General features: G+C 40.4%; 4 protein-coding genes across 9 annotated transcripts; 2 read left to right on the plus strand and 2 right to left on the minus strand.

Annotated features, from left to right (window-relative positions):
• Positions 1-278: 278 nt before the first annotated feature.
• Positions 279-4,077, plus strand: LOC141768890 (betaine--homocysteine S-methyltransferase 1-like). The gene is made up of 8 exons (XM_074637364.1): positions 279-437; positions 1,539-1,671; positions 1,826-1,938; positions 2,076-2,267; positions 2,381-2,528; positions 2,881-3,063; positions 3,274-3,502; positions 3,627-4,077. Exons 1-8 carry the CDS (start codon positions 420-422, stop codon positions 3,799-3,801), a joined length of 1,191 nt encoding a protein of 396 aa, XP_074493465.1. The 5' UTR covers positions 279-419; the 3' UTR covers positions 3,802-4,077.
• A 1,388-nt stretch (positions 4,078-5,465) lies between these two features.
• kgd4 (alpha-ketoglutarate dehydrogenase subunit 4) lies at positions 5,466-10,694 on the plus strand. Of its 6 annotated transcripts, none has more exons than XM_074637369.1 (6): positions 5,466-5,490; positions 5,682-5,803; positions 6,659-6,759; positions 8,304-8,367; positions 8,830-9,020; positions 10,087-10,694. In XM_074637369.1, exons 3-6 carry the CDS (start codon positions 6,706-6,708, stop codon positions 10,102-10,104), a joined length of 327 nt encoding a protein of 108 aa, XP_074493470.1. In that variant the 5' UTR covers positions 5,466-5,490; positions 5,682-5,803; positions 6,659-6,705; the 3' UTR covers positions 10,105-10,694. The 6 variants fall into 6 exon arrangements, with proteins under 6 accessions (XP_074493470.1, XP_074493472.1, XP_074493468.1 ...); XM_074637371.1 differs by having other exon boundaries at positions 5,476-5,490; positions 6,662-6,759; XM_074637367.1 differs by lacking the exon at positions 5,466-5,490 and having other exon boundaries at positions 5,516-5,803.
• pdxp (pyridoxal (pyridoxine, vitamin B6) phosphatase) lies at positions 10,484-15,110 on the minus strand. Its single transcript, XM_074637365.1, has 2 exons — positions 14,306-15,110; positions 10,484-11,976 (listed from the first exon to the last, which is right to left on the minus strand). Exons 1-2 carry the CDS (start codon positions 14,898-14,900, stop codon positions 11,621-11,623), a joined length of 951 nt encoding a protein of 316 aa, XP_074493466.1. The 5' UTR covers positions 14,901-15,110; the 3' UTR covers positions 10,484-11,620.
• Positions 15,111-18,913: 3,803 nt separating this feature from the next.
• Positions 18,914-27,397, minus strand: LOC141768887 (UDP-glucuronosyltransferase 3A1-like). Its single transcript, XM_074637360.1, has 10 exons — positions 26,683-27,397; positions 26,309-26,410; positions 25,832-25,952; positions 25,346-25,509; positions 24,980-25,144; positions 23,833-24,041; positions 23,476-23,621; positions 23,162-23,247; positions 22,464-22,683; positions 18,914-22,372 (listed from the first exon to the last, which is right to left on the minus strand). The coding sequence occupies exons 1-10, from the start codon at positions 26,762-26,764 to the stop codon at positions 22,105-22,107; spliced, it is 1,563 nt and encodes a 520-aa protein (XP_074493461.1). The 5' UTR covers positions 26,765-27,397; the 3' UTR covers positions 18,914-22,104.
• Positions 27,398-27,488: the final 91 nt, after the last annotated feature.

Below are 27,488 nucleotides of genomic sequence, written 5' to 3' on the forward strand. Positions count from 1 at the left end.
ACCATTCAAAGAAACTATAAATATGTCACACATTTCACATGTGCACTGATTTAGAAGTGACTCAATCCTTACTGGTTTGATAAAAGTGGCTGCCCACCATCGAGTTGGACTTTATGAATTTGTCTATTCAGGGTCCAAAAAACAGAAACCCACAAACTAACATGACATAACATGAGGACAGACTAACAACCCCACCACCATCATTAAGCAGGACACTCACAATACTCTCATTCAGCTAAGGAGGGGAGTGGAGCGGGTAAACAGAGTAGTTGCGTAACTTGCCTGCTGCCAATCAGAGCAGCTCATACCAAGACCCCTCCCCTGCTTCAGACAGATTTATAGAGGCCTTCTGCTCCTCTCTGCTGTTGTTTCAGCATATCAAAGTCTGAGCAGTCAGGGGTCCACACAGCTGCAGGATTATGGCACCAGGGAACAAGGTATGTGTGAACTTTTGCCAAAAGGCAGGGGGTATGCTATCAGGACAGTCCTGCAGGGAATTAAAACTGGTAGCTTTGTGGAATGAAAATAATTAGAATATGAGTGATAGCTCATTTTAAAGACTCTTGGGCTCCAAACTGATGATAGGTTTGGCTTTATTTGTCCAGGTTTGAGACATTGGTTGAGGGCACAACTGGCATATCAGGTCACACGTCTCTGACCACTGAACCTTTGAGCTGTTCACGCAGACATAAGACCAGAGAAGACACTATATGTAGTTATAGAAACAAATGTCCTGATGAAAACTCCACTGGAGTTGTCTCTCTTGAGTTGAAATGAACAAAACAAAAAAAAACAATATACGTAGAAATAATATAATATAATATTTATTCTTAGAATTACTTAATAACAGAGGAATTACTTTTAATTGCCGTTTTGTTATTGTAGAATTTCCAGAATTAGTTTTCTTTAGGATTTTTCATAACCTACAGGGACAGACAAATCTGTCTCTCAGTGTGGTTTAACCCCGAGGAGAATCTGGTGAGAGTTCACACCAGGTGCAGCTTTTCTTAGAGTCAAATAAGTGAATAAATAAATAATTAAATAAATATCTAGGGCTGGGGCAGTGAATTCAAACTGATTACAGTGATTGCTATTCAACAATTTACACTTAATGACTGGATTTGGATGCAAATGAATTTTGCAGACACAGTCTAAAGTGTAATATATATAAATATATAAATCATTTTAGATTGAGGTGACCGAAATGGTCACACAAAGTCTGAAGTTTACTGGGACAGCCAAGCACGTTGGAATAAAAAAGTTCAGTGCAGCTGTTCTCAGACAGATGCTACTGTCTCTGGGTCACTGAGAGAAGGGGGATGGGGATGTAGCACTGGATTTGGGAAACCACTATACACAAGACCTAATGCATAGATATACATTTATAATTATTCATATACCTCTGGCCTAATTAAACAGAGTCTGTGACCAGAGTAGTAAACCTGCAGACTCTTTGGCCTCAGTGGCTCACCTCCAGCCTGACTAATAGTCATGTTCACTCTACGTTATTCTAAGCTTACATTGATCCATTATCAAAGGGAATCTTGGAGCGTCTTGACGCTGGGGAGGTGGTGATCGGTGATGGAGGCTTCGTGTTTGCCCTGGAGAAGAGAGGCTACGTGAAGGCCGGTCCCTGGACCCCTGAAGCCGCCGCAGAGCACCCTGAAGCAGGTGGGTACAGGCTATTATACCAACTTTAATACTCTTTTTCAACTTCATTATCCTCTGCAGGTGTTCTCTGCTCAGTACCTTTCCTTACTTATTATGTGTCACAGTTTAGATGAATTTGTTAGTAAGGTTGCCTTATCATGCTTGATGGTTTCAGTGCGACAGCTGCACAGGGAGTTCCTGAGGGCCGGGGCCAATGTTATGCAGACCTTCACCTTCTACGCCAGTGATGACAAACTGGAGAACAGGGGCAACAAGCTCACCTTCACTGTAAGTTAACTGGGACATCACACCACTTTTATAGGAATAAGCACAATATCCTGCAGGTGGCTGGTCATCTGGCTAAAATGACTAAAACCAGCAATTCCTTCATCAATGTTCCACCATAATGTGCTTTCGTTCTGCAGGGAGCTCAGATCAACGAGGCCGCCTGCGATTTGGCCCGCGAGGTTGCCAACGAGGGCGACGCCCTGGTTGCCGGAGGAGTGTGTCAGACTCCATCCTACCTGAGCTGCAAGAGTGAGACAGAGGTGAAGGGCATCCTCAAGAAACAGCTGGATGTGTTCATCAAGAAAAATGTGGACTTCCTGATTGCTGAGGTAGAGATAAAAACATCACTTAACCACATGGGCAACTGAATTTATTCCTCATTCTTTAAAATTTTTTCATGGATGTTCTAGAGTATGAAAGTGCTGATGTCTATGTCCTGCAGTACTTTGAGCATGTTGAAGAAGCCGTGTGGGCTGTGGAGGTGCTGAAGGCGACAGGGAAGCCTGTGGCTGCCTCCATGTGTATCGGACCAGACGGAGACATGCACGGTGTCTCGCCTGCAGAGTGTGCTGTCAGGCTGGTCAAAGCCGGTGGGTACAGCGGTCTTACCTTTGAGCATGACTTGTTATTGGATACTGAAAGTAAATGTGAAAAGAGAAGCATGAAATGGGAGACTTCACTTTAAACTTGTTCATATGAACTCATGACCCCTCTGTAGTCTGACTAGGCAGTATTTCCGAGATAAGACATCTGTTTGTAGTCTACTGGTATAATGGGTTAATAACTGGGACCAGCCTGCATGCCAAAACTGTTCAGGGAAATTTGAAACCCAAACCTCGCATCTACAACTGCACACCACAGTTGGTGCCATCTCTTCGACTTGTGTTCTTTCTTTGCTTATCTGCAACAGTCAGCTCACAACCAATGCATGCCCTTCTGTAGGTGCCCAGATTGTGGGAGTCAACTGCCACTTTGACCCCATGACCTGCGTGAAAGCTGTCAAGATGATGAAGGAGGGAGTGGAGAAGGCCGGGCTGAAGGCTCACTACATGGTGCAGCCCCTGGCATACCACACCCCCGACTGCAGCTGTCAGGGATTCATCGATCTGCCAGAATTCCCCTTCGGTAATAACATACTGTGCTGCCTTTAAATTTTACCGCTCAATTAATGTAATCATGTATAAAACCACACCTTAAAAATAAGTGTGCATGCACAAACACCCTCTGCTGGTGTACTGCAGCCCGTTGAAGCAAGGTCAACCAATCAACACAGATATACACAATTTCACCAAAAGCAACCCGGCTGCAATCACATGTGTATAAATCTTGTGTCAGGTCTGGAGCCCAGGATCCTGTCCCGCTGGGACATGCACCAGTACGCCAGAGAGGCCTTCAACGCCGGCATCCGCTTCATCGGTGGCTGCTGCGGATTTGAGCCTTATCACATCAGGGCTGTTGCGGAGGAGCTGGCCCCCGAGAGAGGCTTCCTCCCTGTTGCGTCAGAGAAACATGGCATCTGGGGTGCTGGTCTGGAGATGCACACCAAGCCCTGGGTCAGAGCCAGGTCAGAAGAAACTTTTAATGTGTCACTGAATACCATAAATATGCACCTAATCAAAGTCAAATGTGAAATATTGGCTCTTCAGCAGCAGTGAGTACTAACTGGTATGACTTTTTGTCTCTTCTAGAGCCCGCCGTGACTACTGGGAGAACCTGAAGCCAGCTTCTGGTCGTCCCCTGTGTCCCTCCATGTCTTCCCCCGATGGCTGGGGTGTTACCAAGGGCCACACTGATCTCATGCAGCAGAAAGAGGCCACCTCTAAGGACCAACTCAAACAGCTGTTCGTCAGGTCAAAGAACTGAGTCTCCTTCAGAACTGAGACATACAGCCGTGCCGTGCAGCTGCTGACGTGGTGTGCACCGTCTGTAAACAGTGCTGCACCTAACAAACATAATGTCAGGGGCCAAATCCTCACTTGAGACGGTCACTATTCTGTACAATCTGTTGATTGGAATACTGTAGGCTATGTGTAGCCACAGTGGTGTCTCAAGTTAGGAGTCGGCCCATGTCAAGATTGGGACCTTTTTTTTTGGACCAGTTTGTTTCATAAAATAAGATCTAATAAAATGTGAATTGGCCACTTTGACTGTTGAGATGTAGTTTCTTGCTGTGACACCAAACATTACAAGGCTTTAGAGAATCGTGCAATGAATGAGGGATCCAGTAGATGGCGGTGTTGTGATATCATGGCCCATATGCCTGACAGAGAGCCTTATAGGAAAGATGTTCCACTAGCCAGCAGTAGTGGTAACAAGTTGGGACTGGGTTCCTTATTTAAAAAAAATCCATCCTTTATTATTCCAAATGTTCTCTGAATTTTAGACTCACAGGCCAATCTACAAGACTTTCTCTACAGTATTTACTGTTCAAAGGTTTTATCTTTTATATTATATTATAATAGTTCAAGTTTCTTTATGCGTCACGTGCACAATAATTACAGCAAGCAGTCACTAGCAATGAAAATCTTGGGTCTCAGGTACCCTTTAACAGTGCTCATTAAAATGTATATATATATATAGAAAAGGAAAATCACACAAGTAAAAGCAAAATGAGAATCAAGGCATACAATACTGCAAGTTAAAGTCGGATCGGTGCATCCCTATAGCTAGAACATCACTTGACATCACTTTACTGTAATGCAACCTTTAAAACCAGGAAAAGGCAACACTTGTGCGATTACGATATCCAAAATCTAAGGCAATATCTAGTCTCATATCACAATATATATATATGTATATATATATGTGTATATATATATACACATATATATATACACACACACACACATACACATATGTGTAAACAGTTTGTAAAATAAATTAAAAAAAATAATAAATTCTAAAATAGTAAGTAGAGGAGAGTATATAGGGTAATAAATAAATATATATATTTTTTTCTCTTCATGAAAAACATTCAGAATACAGTTGAAAACAAGTGGTTTATGGCCCTGGTGGTGTCATCAGGGTCATCTCGTCTTAGGTTTGGACTTTTAAAAGTTTTAGGAGTTTAGAAGACATTCACATTTACCAGTCAGGAAAGGCCTAATGAAAGATATGCTATTAAGTGACATTATGGAAATTGTAGAATACAGCATTTTGACCCATAATAGTGACAAAAAAACAGCCTCTACTGCTTTGATTTTCTGTTTAAAAAATAAAAATAAAGAAAACTCAGTAAGTCCTGGACATTATGGAAGGGCAATAATAAGCTGTATTTAATCAGACTACCTTTAATTTATGCTGTAATCATATAGTGGGATGATTTGAAATATATCTTTATTCTATTATTATGTAATTACTATGTATTTGCAATGCAGCGTGAGAGATTCGTGCTTTGACTTGCTTGTGCTTGACTGATTTTTCTGCTGGTGACTCATCTCCTCGTATAAACGATCTCTGCTGCTCTCCTCGTCGCTGATTGGACGAGCCTTTGACTACCTGACCTGGTCATCCGGGGTTTTTAACCAAAGACGGAGTGAAATTAAAGAAAGGGTATGATATTTGTCTTTGCTTTAGCACAGCAGTCTTCTACTGACATGTTAAGGTTTCGCACAGATCATAGTATTGCGTTTTAGCCGCTTTATGAGGAATAAAAGCCTCTGGAGCCTCATCTGACCTCGGCTGGTTGTGTTTTAAAGCGGATTAAGGTCTGTTATTTGTCTATTTCTGTATGTCCTTTATAGACAGGAGGCTAACTTTACAACCCGGACTGATAAGACTGCAGCACAGCATGGCCTGATCTGACCTCCAGGACAAACACAGGGTCAACATATCTGTCACCAGAGAGGTAAAGACACAGCTAGAGGTGATGTAGCCTATAGAATAAATGACTTCTAGCTTTATTATTAGTCTTCTAGCCTTAATTACACACGTTAAGAATATTCATATTCTTGCTGCATCATCTAAAGATCTCTTATTGATGCCATTCATGTATATAGACCATGAGAGGCATCTGCATCATCACCATGAGCTGCATCCTCAGGACCACTCTGTGTGTCATGGTATAGTCCAGTGATGTGTCGTCGCGAACGAGCCGGTTCAAAGAGCCGGCTCTTTTAATTGTACGATAAGAGCCGGCTCCCATCTGAGAACCGTTTTTTTTTCTTTCTTTAATTAATTCAAGGCAGAATGATTCGACGATCTTCTCCGCGCCAGGGGCACTGCATGCACTGACTGTGACTGAATGTTGTGTTAATGACGTCCGTGCGACCAATCAGGGGGTTGCACGGCGCGCTGGCGGTCTACAGGTACAGAGCAGGAGGGAGAGGAGGAGAGAAAGAGAGAGAGGAGTGCAATGCGCGAATAGCAGACAAGATGAGTGACAGCCGGAAACGAAGCAGCATGTAAAATTATGGTATTCTGGAAATTATAAGGTTCAGTATAATTATATGGAATAATTTAAGTGATATATGTGCACACATACTAATAATTGGTCAAAACAGCGCTACATTTGGCTGAATTATAAAAGGCAGAAGTGGTAAAATGAAGAGCCGTTTGGGAGCCGAAAGAGCCGGCTCTTCTTGGTGAGCTGAGCCAAATGATCCGGCTCACTAGAAAGAGCCGGATTTCCCATCACTACTCTGGACCCCTCTGTGTGTGTTATGCTATAGAAGACGTCACTGTTCATAGTGACGCAGCGTCATCTGGTGGTGTGTTTCAGCAGCTACAGGAGCTGCTTTATACCGGAAGTGAAGTTGTGACGTCGTCATGGGAGGCAAAGTCAGCTCCAAAATGGCTGCGCCCGCCGCCCGACTCATCCAGGTAATGTAGCTCCTGTTTTAATGACTGTTAGACACCAGGTGAGTTCAGGTTGGATTAATGTTGACAGGTAAAACTGTCGCTGTTCTGTCCTTTTAACGGCTGATGAGTTATCTCAGTGAGGCCTGTTAGGATGACGGATCCCGTCGTACCCTTGTTAGTGTCCTTGTTTAACCGCAGAACACAGAGACGGTATCTGGAGGAGAACAAGCAGCAGAGAAAGACTATTACTGACTTCATCTATGTTAAAGGTTATTGATATGTTCACTGATTAATGCCGGTAGCTCGGCACGGCACGGTGTAGCCGGTAGCTAACGGTAGATAACTTTAGTTCACATGTGAAGTTTAGCTTTAAAACATAAAGCTGTAGGTTCTGATAGAAACGTGTTGAGTTAGTTAACTTCCTCAGTCACTCCGGGTCTAGTCAGAGATACTGTCTCTGAGAGCCTTCAGACCCCAGTAGCCCAGTAACCATGTCAACAATATACTGCATATAGCCAACTATTATTTTCATAAGAAATTAATCTTTTGATGACTTTTTGTGGTCAGTTGATGAATTGTTTAGTCTGATAATGGTTTTATAAGTCTGCCTCTTAAAGGGTCACTTTGGTATTTTTCAACTTGGACTTTATTTGTCCATGTTTTTGTGTCCAAGTGTCTAATGGGGACAACCCTTGTTGAAATAGAGGGATAACATTAACCTACTGCTGTAACAAGCTGTAAGGAGCAGCTAAACGTGAAACGTGCTTGTTTCTGACAGACTCAGATTGTTGTTATAAGTGTCTGACAACATTAAGGAAAGGACCCTTTCTTGACTTGGGAACCGGAGGGTCGCCGGTTCAAGTCCCCGCATGGACCAAGTACTAAGTGTGAACTGGTCGCTGGAGAGATGCTAGTTTGCCTCTTGGGCACTGCCGAGGTGCCCTTGAGCAAGGCACCAAACCTCCAACTGCTCGGGGCGCCTGTCAGGGGCAGCCCCCTCGCTCTGACATCTCTCTCATTACCTCATGTATATATGTCGTAATCATCGAGCTAAATATTCAGCCCTGACATTGAGAGTCTTTTAGATAACACTAGGCTATGCTTTCTGTTCTCCCAATACAACAAACTCTGCCCGTGTTTCCACCGTGGACGTATTCCACAATACCTCACGGGATTTCAGAACGAGACTTCTCTTTAAGCTTTTCATCGATTACCAAAAATAGTAGTCAATTGTTTTCTGTCACTCCGCTTGTTTGTTTCAGTAGTAGTAGTTTGGATCAAAGTTCATCTTAGACATTTTGTGTGAGTCTCCTGTCTCAGTCTGAGGCTCAGACTATGGTCATCATTGAAGAGTTACACTTAAATCACACTAAAATGTCATTTTTTTTCTGCCCAATGTTTTGAGGTATCTGCCACTGAAATACTCTGGTGCACCAAACTTTAAGAAATGAAAGGTCAACAGCATGTCACAGTTACCCCGGTGATCCAGTGTTTTTTGGCACTACAAACTACATCTTAATTCTTAATTCACACAGCTGTTTGATTTAATGTGTGTGTGTTTGCAGGCTGTCCGGCCTCACGCTCCCCTGATCAAGTTCCCCAAAAGACTAGACGTCCCAAAGCCCAATGGTGAGTATGAAGGAAGTGAATAATAGTCAGATAGTTACATGATGACCTGAATGAAGGAGCCCACCCTAACAACAGCTCTTGGAGATGTAACTGATACTTCCCTGTGACCTGTATTGTTTCATAATGTATGTTGTCTTTCTGTGCCAGATGTCAAAATAACATCTGTGATACTGCAGTTTGAAATGATGGATTTTAAACAGTTTAAGGGTGTCCAACGGTAGATTTTACTTTAACAACTATAATTTGAACCTACACTTTGGCCTATACAGTATATGAACTGTTTTGTTTTTTACAATACTCTGATAGGTGAAATATTTGACAGTCATATAATGTAAACATTTAGTGAGGTTTGAATGAATTTTCCTCCAGAAAATGAGCTTTTATGTTTTCCCCATTGATGATTTCTGATTTCTTGAGTTGCCTTCTATCTATAGTGACTTTTTTTCCCCCTTCCTTTCCTAGTTCAAGAGGCATTGAAGACGGTAGCAGTTAATTTCTCACCTCACAACGCTCCAGCGCCGCCTCCGTTATCAAGACCTCATGTACCTTTGACCCCAATTTCTGGTACACCAGACACCCTGGCCTCTATTCAGCTTCAACCTGCACGGTACCGCAGGAGACCGATGGCTCTGGATGAAATGGACTACATCCAGGTGAGGGGTCATTTCAGACTAGAACCAGAACACTTCTCTGACAATTTGGCCTTTAAACTGTTGTATCAGTAAGAACAGAACATTGGCCTAAGCCATAATCTCCTATAGATTTTAGTGGTTGCCTGCATTTGTACTGTTGATATTTCAAAACTAAAACGTGATAAAATTAGGGCTGTCAGAGTTAACGCGATAATAACACGTTAACGCAAATTTGTTTTACGGCCACTAATTTCTTAAACGCAACTTGCAATTTTTAGGTTGTATCGGGCTCAATTTTTAAGCTAGAGTGATGATACTGGTATCATATGAAATAACGCTCCAAACTTAGACTACATTTTGGCGAGGAAAAACTGTCATGGCCATTTTCAAAGGGGGCCTTTGACCTCTGACCTCAAGATATGTGAATGAAAATGGGTTCAATGGGTACCCACGAGTCTCCCCTTTACAGACATGACCAATTTATGATAATCACATGCAGTTTGGGGCAAGTCATAGTCAAGTCAGCACACTGACACACTTTCAGCTGTTGTTGCCTGTTGGGCTGCAGTTTGCCATGCTAGGATTTGAGCATATTTTTTATACTAAATGCAGTACCTGTGAGGGTTTCTGGACAATATTTGTCAATGTTTTGTGTTATTAATTGATTTCCAATAATAAATATACACATTCATTTGCATAAAGCAAGCATATTTGCCCACTCCCATGTTGATAAGAGGATTAAATACTTGACAAATCTCCCTTTAAGGTACATTTTGAACAGATAAAAAAAGGTGTGATTAATCGCAATTAAATATTTTAATCGATTGACAGCCCTAGGTAAAATAGATTGGAAGTCAGAGTTTTGGGGTTGCACTGACGTAAAAGTAATTCTAATCAATTTACAGCATCTTAAGAACATTTTACAACTAGTTGCAAAAACTAAAGAATGTAAACCTAAATATAGTTGGCCTATTTAGAGAGTGCATGTGCAGTGTCATATGTAAGGAGCGTTCGTGTTCTGTTCCTTGTTGGTATATGTAAGTTGTTTTGTTTTGACAGATTTGTATTGTGTTTTCTTTCTTCCCAGCGTGGCGGACCAGAATGACAAGAAGCGACTCAATCACTGCAGCCAAAGTCCTTATCTGTCGGAGATCAGTCTGTGTCTTTAACTCTGTTCCTCAGCACAAGAAAACCTAATGCCACATGAGACATGATATAGAATAAAGTATTGCATAAAGCCTGTTAAAATGTACATATGCTTATTTTCTTTTTAGATGTAATTGTATTTTAAGTTCATGCTAAAGGGATATATTAATTGTATCACAGCAAAACTATAACAATAGCGTCTAGGCTTTCCTTATTTACTGTACTACCACTGCAACTATTCATAACAGGTTCCTTGTTTGGTCTCAACATTATACCAGCTCAGTTCAACATTTCCTGATTTTTAATTTTGTCATATATATATTTTTTTAGCTTAACTCGCAAATGCCACCACACCTAAATCCAAGCACATAGAAGAAAACAATGGGATGGTTTCTTTGCTTCTAATATAATACACTAACGGATCCGTTTGCTGGAACTAACCGAGGCTGGAGAGATGCTGGATATATCAAGTTTCTATGGCACTGAGTGAGATAGTGTTCATGTGAACTACTGCTGGATTTAAATGATTAAAAGAATCTTGTATTTTGATTGTGGTGTTCTTATCATGCTTGATACATAGACACACAACAAGCAGAAGATAAGGACTTTTGTAATAACATGACATATTGTCTTCAACAGATGAACATCATATATTAAGGATTCATTTTAGGGTATTATTTATTGTTGTTACCGTTGCTGGCATGCTCTATATGGTAAACATTAACAACATTGAAATTTCACGACAGTGCACTATGACCGGCCACCATTAATGTGTAACTGGTTTTACTAACTATGAGGTTCAGTAAGCGGTTTCGTACTCGGATGAATATTGGCACAAGTAGCACAGACATGACAGAGAGGTGAAAACACGCTTCACCTGTCTGACTGGCAGATTGTCATCTTAAGTCTCCACCAGAACTGAGAAAAGCTCACACAGTTTTTAATTATTTCCTCTTGCTATGAATTAATGAAGGAGAAGTCACACTAAGGCAAACACGTATGAGAAATAAATTCAGCGTTATTAAGTACATGTATGGGGAAAAAAAATGAACCAACCAGCTCCTAAACACATGAATGCCGTTACAGAACAATTCATGGCTTTACAAAAATACCCTCTGGATGTTCAAAACCCAATATCAAACACAGACCTGTGAACTTTATGGAGAAGAAAGTGCAGTATATTCATATATTAATATAAACACTAACAGCAATGAGGAACTGTCAAGTCACAAATGGGCACAACACTAGAAGAAACACTGAGGTATGCACTGGATTACTCTGATTATTTTGGGGGAGAATATTCTGTCCTATGCGTGTCTTGCTCACAACATAAACGGCACCTTGTTACTGAGGAACGTTTCTAGTTTTGGATAAATCGTGGAGGTACGCGTTTTTTTCAAATGCCAGACTTAAACATTGCACTTTGAAATGCAGTAGAAGCAATCTGCGCTCCGTACTGGAGGTGAAAGGACTCGTCAAATGCTCTGTTCGTCCTGTTGGTCCAGTTCCTCAAAAGCGGGTAAGAAATCGGCGATGGTGTCCACCACGTAGTCGGGCACCAAGCTGTGGTTGGTGGTCAGCTCACTATCCCTGTACTCCTGGGCCTCCTCGATCTGAGACACGCCGGTGAGAGTGAGCATGGTGTCGAGGCCGCAGTTGGACCCGAACAGCATGTCCACCTCCAGGCGGTCCCCGATCATCAGGCAATGGGCGGGGTCAACCCCCGTGAACTGACTGGAGATGCACTCGAACATGAAGCGGCTGGGCTTGCCGATCACGGTGGCCTTGCGACCTGAGGACACCTCCAGGGCTGCAATGAGGGACCCAGAACCTGCCGGGGGGGTCAAGATGAGACAGAAGGTTAGATTAAAGTGAAACACATCCTCTCCTTCAACGCCCCACTAACACGTCTCCTTCAAGTATTTTTGGGAGCAAATGAGATGTTTATGTATTATGAATCACCTATCTACAGTGACTACTTAAACCCAAGAGATAGATGGAGGGAGGTTTATTCTGCAATGTTGATCAATGGTTTTAGTAGTGTGACTGTGGTTTTTCATATGCTAGCGTTCTACTAATCACATACAGGATAGCCTACGTAGGGTTTAATCTTTTTAATATTTTTGGGAGCATTGTTGTCTCGATAGCGACAGTAGGGAGGTGACAGGAATTGAGGGGAGAGAAAGAAAGGAGGTCCAGCCTGGTGCTTTGACCTGAACCAGGGTCATTGCGATAACAGCTGTTTTCCTATTGCTAACACACTAAAATAGCACATAAGGTACAATTATTGAAACTGACACTCAAGGAGCAAAACCTCAGCCCAGATCTGCACAACTATAAGGACATACTCAGCATACATTTTTTGCAAAACACTAACCACACTTCTCTACAGACAGAAATCTAACATGATGTCACTCCTTTTACCATTTCAAGGCGCTGCCTTTAAAAATACTTTCCTATGAACCAATTGATCAAACACGGCCGTCACCAATCAGGTGTTAGCAGTATAAAGAGGCAACAGGTGAGTGTACCTGTCTTTAACAAAAATGGAAGGCAACGTTGCAGTAAGAGGAAGAGGAAGAGGGAGAGTGAGGATGAGAGGGGGAGCCCGTGGAGGAAGAGGGGTAGGGAGAGGAAGAGGTAGAGTTACACATGTTTTTATGCACTATGTTAGTTTTAGAATATATTCTACTCTGATTTTCAGTGCAAAATGCAACCTTTGGAAATGCACGGATGTATTGACTGATTTTACAATGTAGAGAGAAATAAATGTTTTCATCAGTGTGCAGCTGGTCTTGTGTGTTGTGTTTGGTCAATATATTCATGTGCTTTACTCTAACAATCAAACCCAGACTATATCATTAGAAAAGTAGAAATGTTTTGTAATAGTAGAAAGTGTTTTAGATTGAGCACAGCACTGTGTAACTGGTTCAAACAGAATCAGATTGTATGAGCCATGTGTGCCATACGGTGATAAAATTGTGTAGAAATCAGTGTATAGTTTTAAATGAAGTCTTTCATTTTGCAAAAGATCTGAGGTGTTCTGTAAAACTGTAAATGGTGAGTGTGTTGAAAACTTAGGCCACCAGGGCTGCCCCATTATCATCTGATCTCGAGGCCATGCAAAAATTGTATTAATAGCTTTTGATATATCATTTCATGTTGCACTTACATGATGCATATTCATTCCAAAATAAATGTGTGTTTAAATCAAACTGACACAAACCTGGTGAGGTCGTATGTCAGCATGGGAGTACCGGATAGTGCCTTGGGTTCTAGGCTTAAATAATATACTATAATAAAGTTTCCATGTGTAGTCTGTCGTGTGCACTGTACATGGTGGGCCCCTTAAAGGTGACGGAGTACATAAACAATGCAGAGATTGAGAAGAATGGCAGTCAATGGGGACCTCCCTATTCAGCCATGGGTAATAATCCATCACAGTGAACACCATGTCTTTTTTGTATTTTAGACAAAATAAGTGTGTAACTCAGCAGAAATACAGCTCGAATTTGCAGGTTAACATTATGTTCTGTTGTTGGTTGAAAGTATTTGGTTTGTGCTGGAGATGAACAGAGGCCTTCATGTCACAAACACTCCCCACATATATAATAACACAACACCACAGCTGATACAACTGATGAATATTATAGGAAACCATTAAAAGGAAGCTTGTGTTGCAGCTTACATTACATCAGGCTATTCTGCTGTCTCACATTTAAAGTGCTTTACTAACTTATAATATAGATTTACTGTAGTTTAAATAGTAGTTTATTTATTGTACATACTACATTTATTTATTGACGGACTGTACACACTATGTTCACCCATTCACTCTGTATCTTTTTTATCTCTATTATTGGTTTTATAATTTTGGTATACCTTTACCTCTGCTTTGCTGATGTTTGCTGATGTTTGCTGATGAGGCTGATGTTGCTGCTTTGACACCTGAATTTCCCTCTGGGGATTAATAAAGGCTCATCTTATTTTATATTATCTTATCTTATATGCAAAAATATAATACAAATCAATGAGAAATGCTTCTAATAGTCACTTCATAGTGAGTCTCTATAGCTCCAGCTGACCTTTATACATGACTGTTACCAATACAAGTAAAACACAGCTTCAATAAACAGAGAGCCTCATCACCACCAGCATACCTGGCAGTATCCTTCCACCTGACAGAGGGTGCCACGGGTCGTTGTCGGTGGCCAGGAACAGACAGTCCGGGTCCCGCAGGTAGCACGAGGCTTTGGCCAGTTTGAGAAAAGTCAGTTTGTCATCGTGTCCCACCAGCACCGCCTTGACGTCCGGAGCCAGAGCACAGTCGTAGATGGTGGCGTCCGGCTCGTCCGCCTCCTCCTCCACGCAGGGGACGCCCGCCTCCAGCAGCTCCCTGCGCATTGCGTCGCAGCCCATGACGAACACCCGGCCGCAGACCTTGACGACGTCGCGCAGGTAGAGAGCCGAGCAGTACGACGAGCTGAAGATCTGCTCGAGGATCACGTCGGTGAAGCCCAGCCGGTAGAACTTGTGCACGTAATTCTCCCGCGGCCTGGTGCAGTTGTTGGTGACGAACACCACGTTTTTTCCGTTTCGTATGAGCGAGTTGACCACCTTCGCCGCGCCCGTGATGGCCTTCTCTCCGTGCCATATGACCCCGTCGCAGTCGAACAGGATGAAGTCCTTCGCCTCCAGCAGACTTCGGAGCTGCGGACCTCGGATTTTCTGGCAGCCTTTGAAGGCGCCAGCCATTCCGGCTTTTTCCTCGGTGTCTTCCGTGTTTCACCTGCTAGTGGCTTCCCATGGTGACGGCTGGTGCATAATGTTGTAGAGACAGCGGGTGAAATGAGAGCAAAACAAATCAATATGTCGGGTAATCACATTGCAGAGTCCTTGGTGCGGTTACATCCACGGACAGACAGCAGGCTACATAAACATTGACGTTTAGCCACGCCCACTGTGTCAACACCGACCAATCAAACGACAGCGTGTTAACCAATCAGAGTCGTGTGAATCACAGTACTGTCATGAGCAACATCCTCTAGAAAACACACTGCGCCCTCTTGGCAGCTGATGGACACTGTTAGACATGACATTTTATCATTATTATTTTAAATGTACATAATCTCTAAATAATGTAAAATACAATATAAATAATAGAATAAGCAGAAGGGAATGGATTCTTGTTTTTGAAAATCTTTTTATTTAATTTATTTTCTATATATTTATTTTCTGTTTATGTGTATCTTTATTTTGTTAGAGGTGCCGTTTAACTGTTTAATTGTATGATTGATACTGTGAAGCTGTATATTGATTTTGGCCCTGTCAGAAAGGGAAAAGTTAAGAGATAACGGGTGGGTGTGTGGGGTATGTTATGTTTGTTAAAGTAAATCCTGTATTGAATATATTGCATAATAATGCTGATGTTTGTATAACAAAAAAAAACAATAAAGACATTGTTAAAAAAATAATAGAATAAGTGCCCAGACTGAAACTACTCTATTAAAGGTAAGAGTTCTGCATTCAAAATAAAAAAAGTCAAATGTAGAAATAGTCATCATGCACAATGGCCCCTCAGTGTTATATTATATATAATTATATTATATATTTAATATATGTATATATATATATATATATATATACAGCGGGGTAAAATAAGTATTGAACACGTCACCATTTTTCTCAGTAAATATATTTCCAAAGGTGCTATTGACATGAAATTTTCACCAGATGTTGGTAACAACCCAAGTAATCTATACATATAAAGAAACCAAAACAAATAAGTTCAGAAATTAAGTTATGTGTATTAATGTGAAATGACACAGGGAAAAAGTATTGAACACGCTTACTGATATTTATCTAATACTTTGTACAAAAGCCTTTGTTGGTAGTGACAGCTTCAAGACGCCTCCTGTATGGAGAAACTAGTCGTATGCATTGCTCAGGGGTGATTTTGGCCCATTCTTCCACACAAACAGTCTTCAAATCTTGAAGGTTCCGTGGGTCTCTTCTATGAACTCTGATCTTCAGTTCTTTCCGTAGATTTTCAATTGGATTCAAGTCAGGTGATTGGCTGGACCAATCTAGCAGCTTTATTTTCTTTCTCTGAAACCAATTGAGAGTTTCCTTGGCTGTGTGTTTGGGATCATTGTCTTGCTGAAATGTCCACCCTCGTTTCATCTTCATCATCCTGGTAGATGACAGCAGATTTTTATCAAGAATGTCTCGGTACATCTTTCCAGTACCGTATGCTGAAAAGCAGCCCCACACCATGATGTTCCCACCTCCAAACTTCACTGTTGGTATGGTGTTTTTAGGGTGATGTGCAGTGCCATTTGTCCTCCAAACATGGTGTGTATTATGGCATCCAAAGAGTTAAATTGTGCTCTCATCTGACCAGACTATATTCTCCCAGTATTTCACAGGCTTGTCCAAATGTTGTGCAACAAACTTTAAACGAGCTTCAACATGCTTTTTCTTCAGCAATGTAGTCTTGCGTGGTGAGCGTGCATACAGGCCATGGCGGTTGAGTGCATTACTTATTGATTTCTTTGAAACAATTGTACCTGCTAATTCCAGGTCTTTCTGAAGCTCTCCACAAGTGGTCCTTGGCTCTTGGACAACTCTTCTGATAATTCTTTTCACTTCTCTGTCTGAAATCTTGCGAGGAGCACCTGGTCGTGGCCAGTTAATGATGAAATTATGTTCTTTCCACTTCCGGATTATGGCCCCAACAGTGCTCACTGGAACATTCAGAAGTTTAGAAATGCGTCTGTAACCAATGTTATCAGTATGTTTTGCAACAATAAGGTTGCTAAGGTCTTGAGAGAGCTCTTTGCTTTTACCCATCATGAGATGTTTCTTGTGTAACACCTTGGTAATAAGACACCTTTTTATAGGCCATCAGTTGGGACTGAACCAGCTGATATTAATTTGCACTGACAAAGGGCCGGATTGCTTTCTAATTACTGATAGATTTAATTTGTTGTCTTGGCTTTCCATGCCTTTTTGCACCTCCCTTTCTTCATGTGTTCAATACTTTTTCCCTGTGTCATTTCACATTATTACACATAACTTAATTTCTGAACTTATTTGTTTTGGTTTCTTTGTATGTATGGATTACTTGGGTTGCTACCAACATCTGGTGAAAATTTCATGTCAATAGCGCCTTTGGAAATATATTTACTGAGAAAAATGGTGACGTGTTCAATACTTATTTTACCCGCTGTATATATATATATTATATTGTTGCAATATTGTATAAACAGCATTTTAATTTTGTAGCTAGTTCAGGTGGAGCTAATTTCAATTAATTTATATAATCTTATGTAGCCTATAAAACTGCATCATATTTTATAAGATGATCATATTTGTTTATATAAAATCCTATCTGTAATATAACGACTAACCATCTGTGGGATAAATGTAATTGAGTAAAAAATACAATATTTCCCTCTGAAAGTAGCATAAAATAATACTCAAAAAAGTACAACTAACTCCAAACAAATATGTAAGATATGTGTAGTATGTATTTCATAGGTATGTAATCTATAGCAATGAATCATATATTTTTTTACTTCATCATACTCTGTTGCCTGTTTATTATTATTATTGTTATTATTATTATTACAAAACGAATGCAGTCCAATACAAAACCCCTTCAATAAATCCTACCTTCATGAAGGTTATAATGTTCAGTTTTTAGAGATATTTCTAATATTTTGGCAACCTAATCTATAGAAATAAGGAATATAGTATGCTATTGTCATTCTATGTTCATATTTAATATCTTCTGAGATAGTTGTAGTAGTCTGGTATATTTATAGTGTATTCTAATATATTCTTTATATTGTGTATACTATATACAGTATATATTATCTCTAGTGTTCACATGTATATATACTGTGTATTTACTGTTCCTGTACACTGCCTGGTTAATCTGCTGCGGTAACACAAGCTCCAAAAGGATCATACAGCTGAATCAGAACATTATAACCTTCTTGCAGGGCTGATGTATTAGACTGTGTGTATGTTTTCGTTAAATCTTTATCCACACAAGTAGCCAAGTACAGCCAGAAAAAAAATGTAATGGGGGAATAATCTATATTCGAGCAGTAGTGTAAAGTTGCACAAAAATGTTAACAGTAGTAATGTACCAGATCCTGAAAGCTGTAACTTTAATAACAGCATTTGAATACATTTCCTTGGTTGTTTTATTTTCTACTTATGAGTATTTCTAGTTTTAATTGGGCTTAATTCATGTCTAGGAAGCCATGTTTTTTTTTTTAGGCACAAGTCTCACTCTCAGGTCACTAGATGGGGCTCTAACCCACAAACAACACCGATTTCAACTTCAGAACACAAATTGGTTAAAATGCCAGCAACTTCAACACATACAGTACATTCATGCAGTCACACACACTCTACAGCCTCCTTCTGTCTCCACATCTGGTCTGTTACTAACTCACTGGAACTCACTGATCCGATAGCAAAGGTTTACATTGAAGCCTATCAAACTTATTCCTCATTTCCTCTTTGAATTTGCCACTGTACTCACGACAACCTTTTTCACATCAGACATTTTGACATGTCACAGCAGGAAAAGCACAGGTGTATTTAATAGCATTAGAAACGGCTACATTCCACTTAAGGGAGGTCCTGGTATTGTGCATGTATCGTTAATGTTATCAATTTCCCTTGTGCTTTTCCTGCTATGACAAGTGTCTGCTGTGAAAAAAGGATCTTTTACAGAGCTTATTCAGTCACAAGCTTTGCTCTCAGCTCCAAAACAACCAGGTTCTTCCTTCATTCTGCCATTCATTACCATCAAGAAACAACTCATCAAGGCAGGAACATCTAGAGCCATTTGACAAGTGTGCAACCACATATCTGTAGAGCCACTACATCGCTCTGGCTACGAAAAGAGCACATTAAACTATTCATGTTTCAAGGATACAACTTTAAAATAATCAGTATGTAGGGTACACACACACAAAAAACTCAAACAGGTGCTGGATCAAAAAGTCACGCTCAGGCAAGAATCAAACAAAAAAAGATTTAGATCAAAAAGATCCTCACACTGTGTTAAAATCTCACAGCAATTTTAATTGTGCAATCTAACAGAGATCTTAATCAGGCAATATCAAATCACCATCACAGAGAAGAACAAGCCATACATAGACACAAACACATTAATCACCACTCAGATGATTGTGAGCTGCATGATTGAGAGTCAATCTACTCTCAAGTTGGCCAATCAGAGCAGAGCTGAACGACGCTGTCTGATACTCCCACATGAGGGAAGGAGGTGCCTCTGTGAAAAAGGAACTAGAAACATCCAGATCAATGAAAAACAAGAGTGTATAGCTCCATTTTTTATGTTCTATCAAAAATACTTGAAAGACCAATAGATCCAAATCCTCTTACAGCCATTTTTGGTATCCAATTTGAGGACGATCATCTTCCTAAGGCACAGTGGAATTGCATCGCTTATGTCACTCTTTTAGCCAGAAGTCTCATCTCACTCCCTCCCTCCTTTAAACATTGGATCAGAGACACACTACAATTTTCATTTTATTATTATTATCTTATTATACTTGATTTAGTTTGTCTGTTTGTTTCCTTTACAAAAAAGTTGACAAATATTTCCATGTACTTTTGTATACAAAGTGTTTTTTTAATGTGAAAACTAATAAACAAAGTGAGAAAAAAATGGAGTCAAATAATCCTCCAGAAAAGAACAATTATCATAGAAATTACTATATAGAAAAATACATTTAAAAAAGAAAAAATAGTAATATATTACTCGCTCTTTTGGGCTAGTAATATATTATTATTTTTTCTATTTTTTTTTTTATTGATCTGGATGTTTCTAGTTCTTTTTTCATAGAGGCGTCTCTGTCCCCCATGTGGGAGAATCAGACTGCGTCATTCAGCTCTGCTCTGATTGGCCAACTTCAGAGTAGACCAGCTCTCAATCATGCAGATCACAATCATGTGATGAATGTGTTTGTATTTATATATTGCTTGTTCTGCTTTATGATGGTGATTTGATAAAGCCTGATTATGTAATGTTGCACAATTAAAATTTCTGGGAACTTTGAATACAGTGTGCAGATCTTTTTGTTGGATTCAAGGACCTTTACAGCGATAATCAGCTTCCACTTCTTATATGACATTGTGATGCAGTTATCATTATGTCATTTTAGTTTTATTGATTTCATCTTCCTTGTCACTGATACCTGTAAACTTGTTTTGAACTCATGGTTGGAAATAAAATAAAATAAAATAGATGATTGTAATTACAACTTAAGCCAAAAATGAATAATAAAACTGTAAATTAAATGCAGTTAAGTATTAAAATTGCTAAAAGTGACAGTTTATTACTTTTTGGACTGTTTTATTCAGTGGTATTCTGATCACTATTTCTTCCAGCCTTTTTTTTCTTTCTGCCCTGTGTCTCTGTTTCCCCTCCGCTCTATGATTTTCCTGCTGCATTGTTGTGTCCTTCTTCTGCTTCATTAAAGTTTCCTCTCTTTTTTTTGCCTCTTTCTTTTATTTTCTCCCAGTGGTCCTGTCCTGTCATGCTTTGGCTGCTTCGCCCTGCCTGTTTTGGATTGCGTGCGAGACAGAGGAAGACTCACTGGCACCTGCAACTGCCAGCCAAACAGACAAATGAAATGCAGGGAAGTAATGAAAGAATGGACAGCTGAATGGACAGAGAACAAGCCGTCCTAATTGGTCATTATTTCCTTGCTAATCTATATTTTCCTCCCTGCTAACCCCCAACACAGATGTGAGGAGTGGAAGGGAGGACAGAGCAGAGAGGGGGGGTCCTCCGAGGCCTGGTCTGCTCTCAACAGTGGCTTGAGCGCTGACCGTGAACATTGACGTTCGCTTTTGTGTCTTTTGTGGGGAAGGAGACTCAGTGGAAACCAGCAGAGGAGGGTGTGGGGGTCAGAGTTGAGACTCGCAGGTGGTTAATAATTGAAGAGCCAGTAGACCATAACGCTGCCCCGAACACACACATGCACACTCACATTAACACGTGCATACACTACTTTGCAGGTAAAGCATATTTTTGAAAACTCAGGTATATTCTATGACTGCAACATACACATACAGTATGTCCCCAAACTAGACCAGCAAAGCCGCACACAGACATTCTCAACATTCATCCATCTAACCTAACATGGCTTGCTGCCATTTCGAAACATGCAACAACACAAAAGCACTGCTTAGTTAGAGTGTATGTGCGTGTTTGCGTGCATACTGTCAACCACCCCTGCTCGCAGCACAGCCAGGTCAAAGCGGCACAGAGGTGTTGGACAATGTGGCGCTGCAGTACAAATGAGACGTCTGTAGACATGATGGCGCTGGGAGGGGAGAGGGCAGGGCACTGGGCATTAGGGTTAGTCCTCAAGTGAAACTGGGAATACAGAAAGTGAAAATCTTTTAAGTATACAAAAAGTGCTCAAAATGAAAATCAAAGTTGAGGAACAGTATTAATGGCATCACAAATGAATGCATGTTTTTGCACACTAATGCTGAAACCATATTTAAACTTTTGTCATGTGTCTGCTTTGCAGTAGTTTGCAGCTTTCCTTTTGATAAATAAAGGGAATGTTCTGGAAATAAACACCCTTTTCTAAGTTATATTTTTGTCCTTAAGGGAAATCTTTTCTAGGCCTGGTGGTGCTATAGGGAAAAACAAGTCTGTGTTTATTGTTTGTGTCAAAGCAAAGGTCTCCTACGTTCACATGACAGCCTGCTATCACTTATTTATTTTATTTATTTAAGGGTCAATTGTATGAATCAGTTACAACCAGCATGGTTTAATTATTGAACATCTGCATTATGTTAGGGTAGCGGGAATTCATTTTTTTTTTTTTTTTTAAGTTCTCATGTTGGAACAGTTTTCAAGTCCAGGATAAACACAGACCTGAGGTTTAAACGCTTATTGTATTTTTTTGTGTTTGTCCCTGCTATTCTTGTTCCTGTAGAAAGTCCAGCAGAGAACTACGGGTCCAAGAAGCCCCAGGGAGAGAAGAAGCACCAAGTCCAACAGGTACCTCTGGTACCATGGTTGCGTCAGTGAAGTCGGTCTTAAATGAGCTCCACCTCCACTGTGCAGGATGTGCTCCACCCACTGGATGAGTCGAAGGGCTGGAGGGACCGGATGGGATCTGTGGATCCTGCTGAGGGACAAAGCTGAAGACTTGAACCTAAGAAAAAGGAGAAATGATTCAGAAAACTATAGAGAAGGGAAGAGTACTCTTATGGCTTCACATGTTGCCCAGCCATCCATCCACATACCTAATGTCCTGTATGAGCGTTTGAATGGTAGAGCTGAGCAGTTCCCTGGTGATGTGTGTGGGGTTGATGGTGAGGCCGAGTCCCTTCATTTCAGCCCTCACCACATTATCAAACTGGTCTCCAAACAGAGGGATTCCCAGCACAGGAACAGCATGGTACACTGCCTGGAACAGGCTGTTTTGTCCACCATGGGTGATAAAGAGACGTGCGTTTTTGTGGCCTGCGGTAAACGGAAAAATAGAGAAAACTTCATTACTAAGTAGAGGAAGTAAGAGTGTTTGGAGTACAGACCGATAAAACCTACAGATGAAACCATCTTATAGGTTAGAGTTTAAACAATGTAGTCCAAAGCACTGCCAACATTATTGGGATGGGTGGGGATGTCAAACATGAACACGCTGTATTTGTATCTTACTCTGTTTATACTTTTAATGAGATAAAACGGATTTACTGAACATTTAAAGCGAGCACTTGAGTCTTGTGGTATTTTTTTTAAATATAAGTAGGTGCAGCAGGGACCCAGTCTACGTCTGCTGCAGTCTTGGTCCGGTGTCTGACAGGAATCTATCTTGAAAGTCATTGTTTTAGTCTTCTATTAACAACGAACAAGCCTTTTGACAGTCTACCATATACTGTACTGTAACTTGGCTTTTTGTTTGTAACAAAGGGTTAGGATAAGAGAGCCAGACTGTTCCTACCCAGCAGGTCATTAAGAGGCAGCCAGTCCACAAGCCTGAGATTAGGAGATCTGTCCAGGTGAGATGGCCATCGCTTTTGGTCATACCTGCAAGCCAAACACTGCAGCATTAGGAACATTCTCACATGAATTGAAAGTACCAAGTTTGTTTGTTGTTTGGGGTTGATTTAATCTTTACATGACTGTAAAAAAATATATTGTGTTCTTTTTCCTCCTATTTAGGTATTTTTAAAAATTGCGATCTGTGACACAGAAAGTTAAAATGCTATTTTTAAAAAAAATGTTATGCCTGTATGACTTGTGTCATGCTTCTACCTCCAGAGCACCCCCTGAGGGATCCTAGAGAAGCCAGCCACCAGCTCCACCAGCAGAGGGTTCACAGAGACCGAAGAGACCATCGATCCCAGAGTCACAACGATGAAACCTGCCTCTCCAAAACTGGAGATCCACAACTCAAGATCCTGAGGGATCAAAAGGGTTGGGGTACGGCCGATACAGGAGGAATGCAAAGGGAAATTTGCAGTGTTGAGTAAGGCAGGATGAGAGAGAGGAGTAAAAGTCCAGAGGGAAGTGGGAGTGAGAAAGGTAAAGAGAGGGCAAGAATTAAGGCAAGTTAATTTGGAAACCGGAGTCTCACTGATGTATTTGGATATGTGTATCAAGAGAAGAGACCTGCTGCGCAGGCTTCGCGGGTTTATTCAGCAGACCTCCCACCAGCACAGTGTAGGGCATAAGAGGCTGGGGGAACTCCAGTGAAAAGTCAGTGTTGAAGGCCCAGAGTTCAGCTCCTTGATGTAACTCCTCCAGACCTCCGGGGGGTGAGCCTGACTCAAGGTGGCGCTCAGCTACTTCTCTAAATGTCGACCATACAAGTTCCTGGCCTTTCATACGAGACACAATCAAAAAACACCAACACTGTACGCTCAACATTTGTTAGGGTATTAGCTAAACCATTTACTTGCTAGTTGCAAACACAGAGCATTTTTTTCAGGAAGAAATGGAAAGTAAATGGCGATACGAGGAAATGTCATGAAGATAAGACAAATCTTATTCCAGATAGTGCTGTCAGAAATATCAGATTTTCACTGCATGGTTATTGTGATAAAAAATAATTAACGATAACAATATTATGGCGATATCTATAGTGAAAAACAAAAATGCTATCAATATAATTCATCTTTAACTTAGTTTATTGTGCATTATGTCTCTTTTTGGCAAATTAATTACAATCAAAATACAAATGTAGGGAGGTGGAAATGATTTAATAGCCGCTGGATTATTTACACAATATTACCATATATCTATTATCAATCAATATCAATATTACATTTTTAAATATCACGGTTATCGTCAATACCGGTATATCGTACCTAATTCCAGTTAGAGCAGGCTACTGCAGATGCAAACAATGTTTGAATGGAGCAAACAAATCCGATTTAAATGAGATAAGAATAAATAAAAATACTCTCACCACATGTACAATCAGTTTAAATGGAATTTTAGCCAAAAATGTATGGAGGAAATCAAGACGATTGAAGGAAAAAATAGTATGGATTACCCTACTGTATTTAGATGATGTGCTAATAGCAGCTGAAAGAGAAATGTGTGTGTGAAATATGAGATCAGTAGTGATTTAAAAGTACTCATCAGTATATTACAAATGAGAGGAGAATGAGATGTGAAAGAAATAGAATGTAAAACTAAAAAACTGTATTCATGATATCTAAAACTGCGCTCATAGAGGGCATTAGTGTGTTATTAAGCAAACCAGATAAATACCCATGACAATATGTGAACTCCTATGTAACACCATTCTTACCTACAGGAGCCAAGAAAGAATAAAAGAGGTTCTTCGTACGACCCCAGAGGTTCATGTGGTCGGACAGCTGGGAGCCGAAGACTGGGATGTAGGAGACGGGGCTGGGGAGAGCGATGGACAGAGGACCGTTCAGAGTGCCAGGATAGAAAGCTATGTAGCGGACACCTGGAGTAAATCAAGAGTAAAGTGCATGGAACTGCTGGCTCACAATTAGTTTGAATTAGCACATTTAAAAACATCCACAATCTGCAAATAATAAATATGGAAAGGTATTGATAAATAATATACAACCGTAGTAATGTTAAGATTTAAAGGATGATAGTAAATATGACTTAAGTCAAAGTGATAAATGAACAGCCGATGTACCAAGTTTGTGTGCCAGGAGGAAGGAGCAGGGGTTAAAAGCATCAAGGATGGCGATGTCGTAGCGTTCCCTCTGGAGGAACGTTATTATCTCTTTGTCCCCTAGCAGCCTGTCACACTGATAGGACAGGTGGCCCATGAAGTTTAGAAAGCTATTAAAGCTATCCCTGAGAAAAAGAGAGACGAAGGAAAAATGACAGAGTGAGTGAAGAGAAAGACAAACAGAGAGGCAAGGGAAGTCTGAATCAAATATTTGCAACTATTCACTTAAATCAAAGGTTCAGAAGTCTAAAGTAGAGACAAACTGGGCATCAGTACGAAATAAATTCAAGAGCCTCAAAATGCTGATGGCAAACCAGACTCAAGGTCGAAAACAAGATCAAGTAGCTCATAAGATCTTGTCTGTTTCTCCTGACATAATTAGTCTCCGAAAAATCGAATAAGAATCTAAATCTAATCTAATAAATCTCCTAAAAATCAGTGTGATACCTTCCCAGTAAAAACTGTGTTTGTTGCTCTAGGAACCAGCCGTTGTATTCTTTGATGTATTTCTCCCCTAAGGACCAGGTGCTCGTCTGGTAGCTGTCTGCACGGCCTGCATAGGAAAGTCCTGGCAGGAATTCAACAGAAATTTGTAGTACATGAAGATTAGTTTAATTTAGTTTATTTCAGTCATTTTCAGCTTATACTATACAGATAAAAAATAACAAACAATAATAAGTCATTACTGTTGAAATAGTTACAAACCAAAGCTAGTTTATGCTGACCGAAAAGGTGTAGGCTGAAGCCTTAGCATATTACACATACCCTTTTTAAATTCATTATTTTGTACAATTCTCATTCAATTTAGAAATTAAAGAAAGAAAGAAAATCTAATTTGAGTGACTAAATCAGATAAATGACGAGAGAGAAGGTTGTGCAAAATATTTTTTTTCGTATCAGTATGTTTGTGAGTGTGTAGTTTACCTGTAATAACAGGGTTGCCCAGTTGCAAGAGCATGCGGACCTCGTGGCCGTGCTGGTGTAAGTTATGAGAAATTTCATCTAATAACAAGTAGTGGCTTCCTCCTGGAAGAGAGAAGAGAGCAACTAAAATCACTATGCTGTTTGAACATATGGCTTGCTGTTTGCATCATACAATATGAATTTGCATATTATAAACATACAGAGGCAAATTTTCTTCACAAACTCTTTTGAACAACCTTTTACTGTTCTTTCTTCACTCACCAGTCCGGCAAGGAGAGTTTTATTCTTATCATATTTCTGAACAAATATTTACAATGAATATTTCTCTTAGTACTAGTCAAGGACACTTTAACAGTCACTGCTCCATTACTCACCAATTAGACAGACAGTCAGGATCTTGGCAGACTGAAGAACTGGAAGAGCCAGAAGAGAATACATCCAAAATACAATCCCCATGTTGTTATAAGAGTACCACGCATTGACCTGCAGCCAAAGTCCTCCTAAAATAGTCTTCCAATTAAAAAATAAACGGTCATGAAAACCGTGCTGCGTGAACTGAATTCCTTATGAGAAAGTTTGCCCTTTTACCTGTAATACAGCAACAAAGTTCAAACGGTCCTAAAACAGAGTTGTGATCCAGACAAATGGAAAATTTCCCACAAGAAGTTTCCACGAGAAATTTGCGAGACAAAACGCAGGATTACCAACATAAAGTCATCTTTTCAGTGCACCACGTTAGATCCTGAAAGTCTTCTTTATGATCTCAGGTCCGTTTGAGCCACAAAGATTCTTTTATACAGTCTGCATTGTCTAGTCGATACTGGGGAAATCCCACCTCCTTATTTAGTGTACCTAGAATGTATCCAGTATGCTTTGTCTTGCAACAAATGTAAAAGGTCCGACATTAAGGCGCTGATTTATTCCTTATTATTCAGAAGTTTTGGATGCAGGTCTGCGAGTATGATTCTGTCTATATGACACCTGTGAGCGGCTGTTTTCTCTAAAAGTCCAAGAGCCTTGGACCTGCAGTGATAATGAAAGGGAGGGACAGAGAGACTGGGAGGTGGGTCAGAGGGGTGGTTCCTCAAACCCCCCTTGTATCAAATTAGACAAATGGAAATAATAACAGGAGTTATATTCTCTCAAGGCTGCTGACAGAATGTAACCCCTGCCACCAATA

Source organism: Sebastes fasciatus, chromosome 6 (genome assembly GCF_043250625.1).
Source record: "Sebastes fasciatus isolate fSebFas1 chromosome 6, fSebFas1.pri, whole genome shotgun sequence".
NCBI lineage: Eukaryota > Metazoa > Chordata > Actinopteri > Perciformes > Sebastidae > Sebastes > Sebastes fasciatus.

What these genes read in the sequence shown, in the direction of transcription:
- pdxp (XM_074637365.1), bottom strand. Translation starts at nt 14,900, where the DNA reads ATGGCTGGCGCCTTCAAAGGCTGCCAGAAAATCCGAGGTCCGCAGCTC. An exon ending in AGGTGGAAGGATACTGCCAG is followed by an intron (nt 11,977 to 14,305) that starts GTATGCTGGTGG and finishes CCCCCCCGGCAG; the next exon opens with GTTCTGGGTCCCTCATTGCA.
- LOC141768887 (XM_074637360.1), bottom strand. Translation starts at nt 26,764, where the DNA reads ATGGGGATTGTATTTTGGATGTATTCTCTTCTGGCTCTTCCAGTTCTT. An exon ending in TTCTTTCTTGGCTCCTGTAG is followed by an intron (nt 24,042 to 24,979) that starts GTAAGAATGGTG and finishes CTCGTATGAAAG; the next exon opens with GCCAGGAACTTGTATGGTCG. An exon ending in ACGCTCATACAGGACATTAG is followed by an intron (nt 22,373 to 22,463) that starts GTATGTGGATGG and finishes CCTTTTTCTTAG; the next exon opens with GTTCAAGTCTTCAGCTTTGT.
- kgd4 (XM_074637369.1), top strand. Translation starts at nt 6,706, where the DNA reads ATGGGAGGCAAAGTCAGCTCCAAAATGGCTGCGCCCGCCGCCCGACTC. An exon ending in CCGCCGCCCGACTCATCCAG is followed by an intron (nt 6,760 to 8,303) that starts GTAATGTAGCTC and finishes GTGTGTTTGCAG; the next exon opens with GCTGTCCGGCCTCACGCTCC. An exon ending in AGACGTCCCAAAGCCCAATG is followed by an intron (nt 8,368 to 8,829) that starts GTGAGTATGAAG and finishes TTCCTTTCCTAG; the next exon opens with TTCAAGAGGCATTGAAGACG.
- LOC141768890 (XM_074637364.1), top strand. An exon ending in TGGACTTCCTGATTGCTGAG is followed by an intron (nt 2,268 to 2,380) that starts GTAGAGATAAAA and finishes TATGTCCTGCAG; the next exon opens with TACTTTGAGCATGTTGAAGA. An exon ending in AAGCCCTGGGTCAGAGCCAG is followed by an intron (nt 3,503 to 3,626) that starts GTCAGAAGAAAC and finishes TGTCTCTTCTAG; the next exon opens with AGCCCGCCGTGACTACTGGG.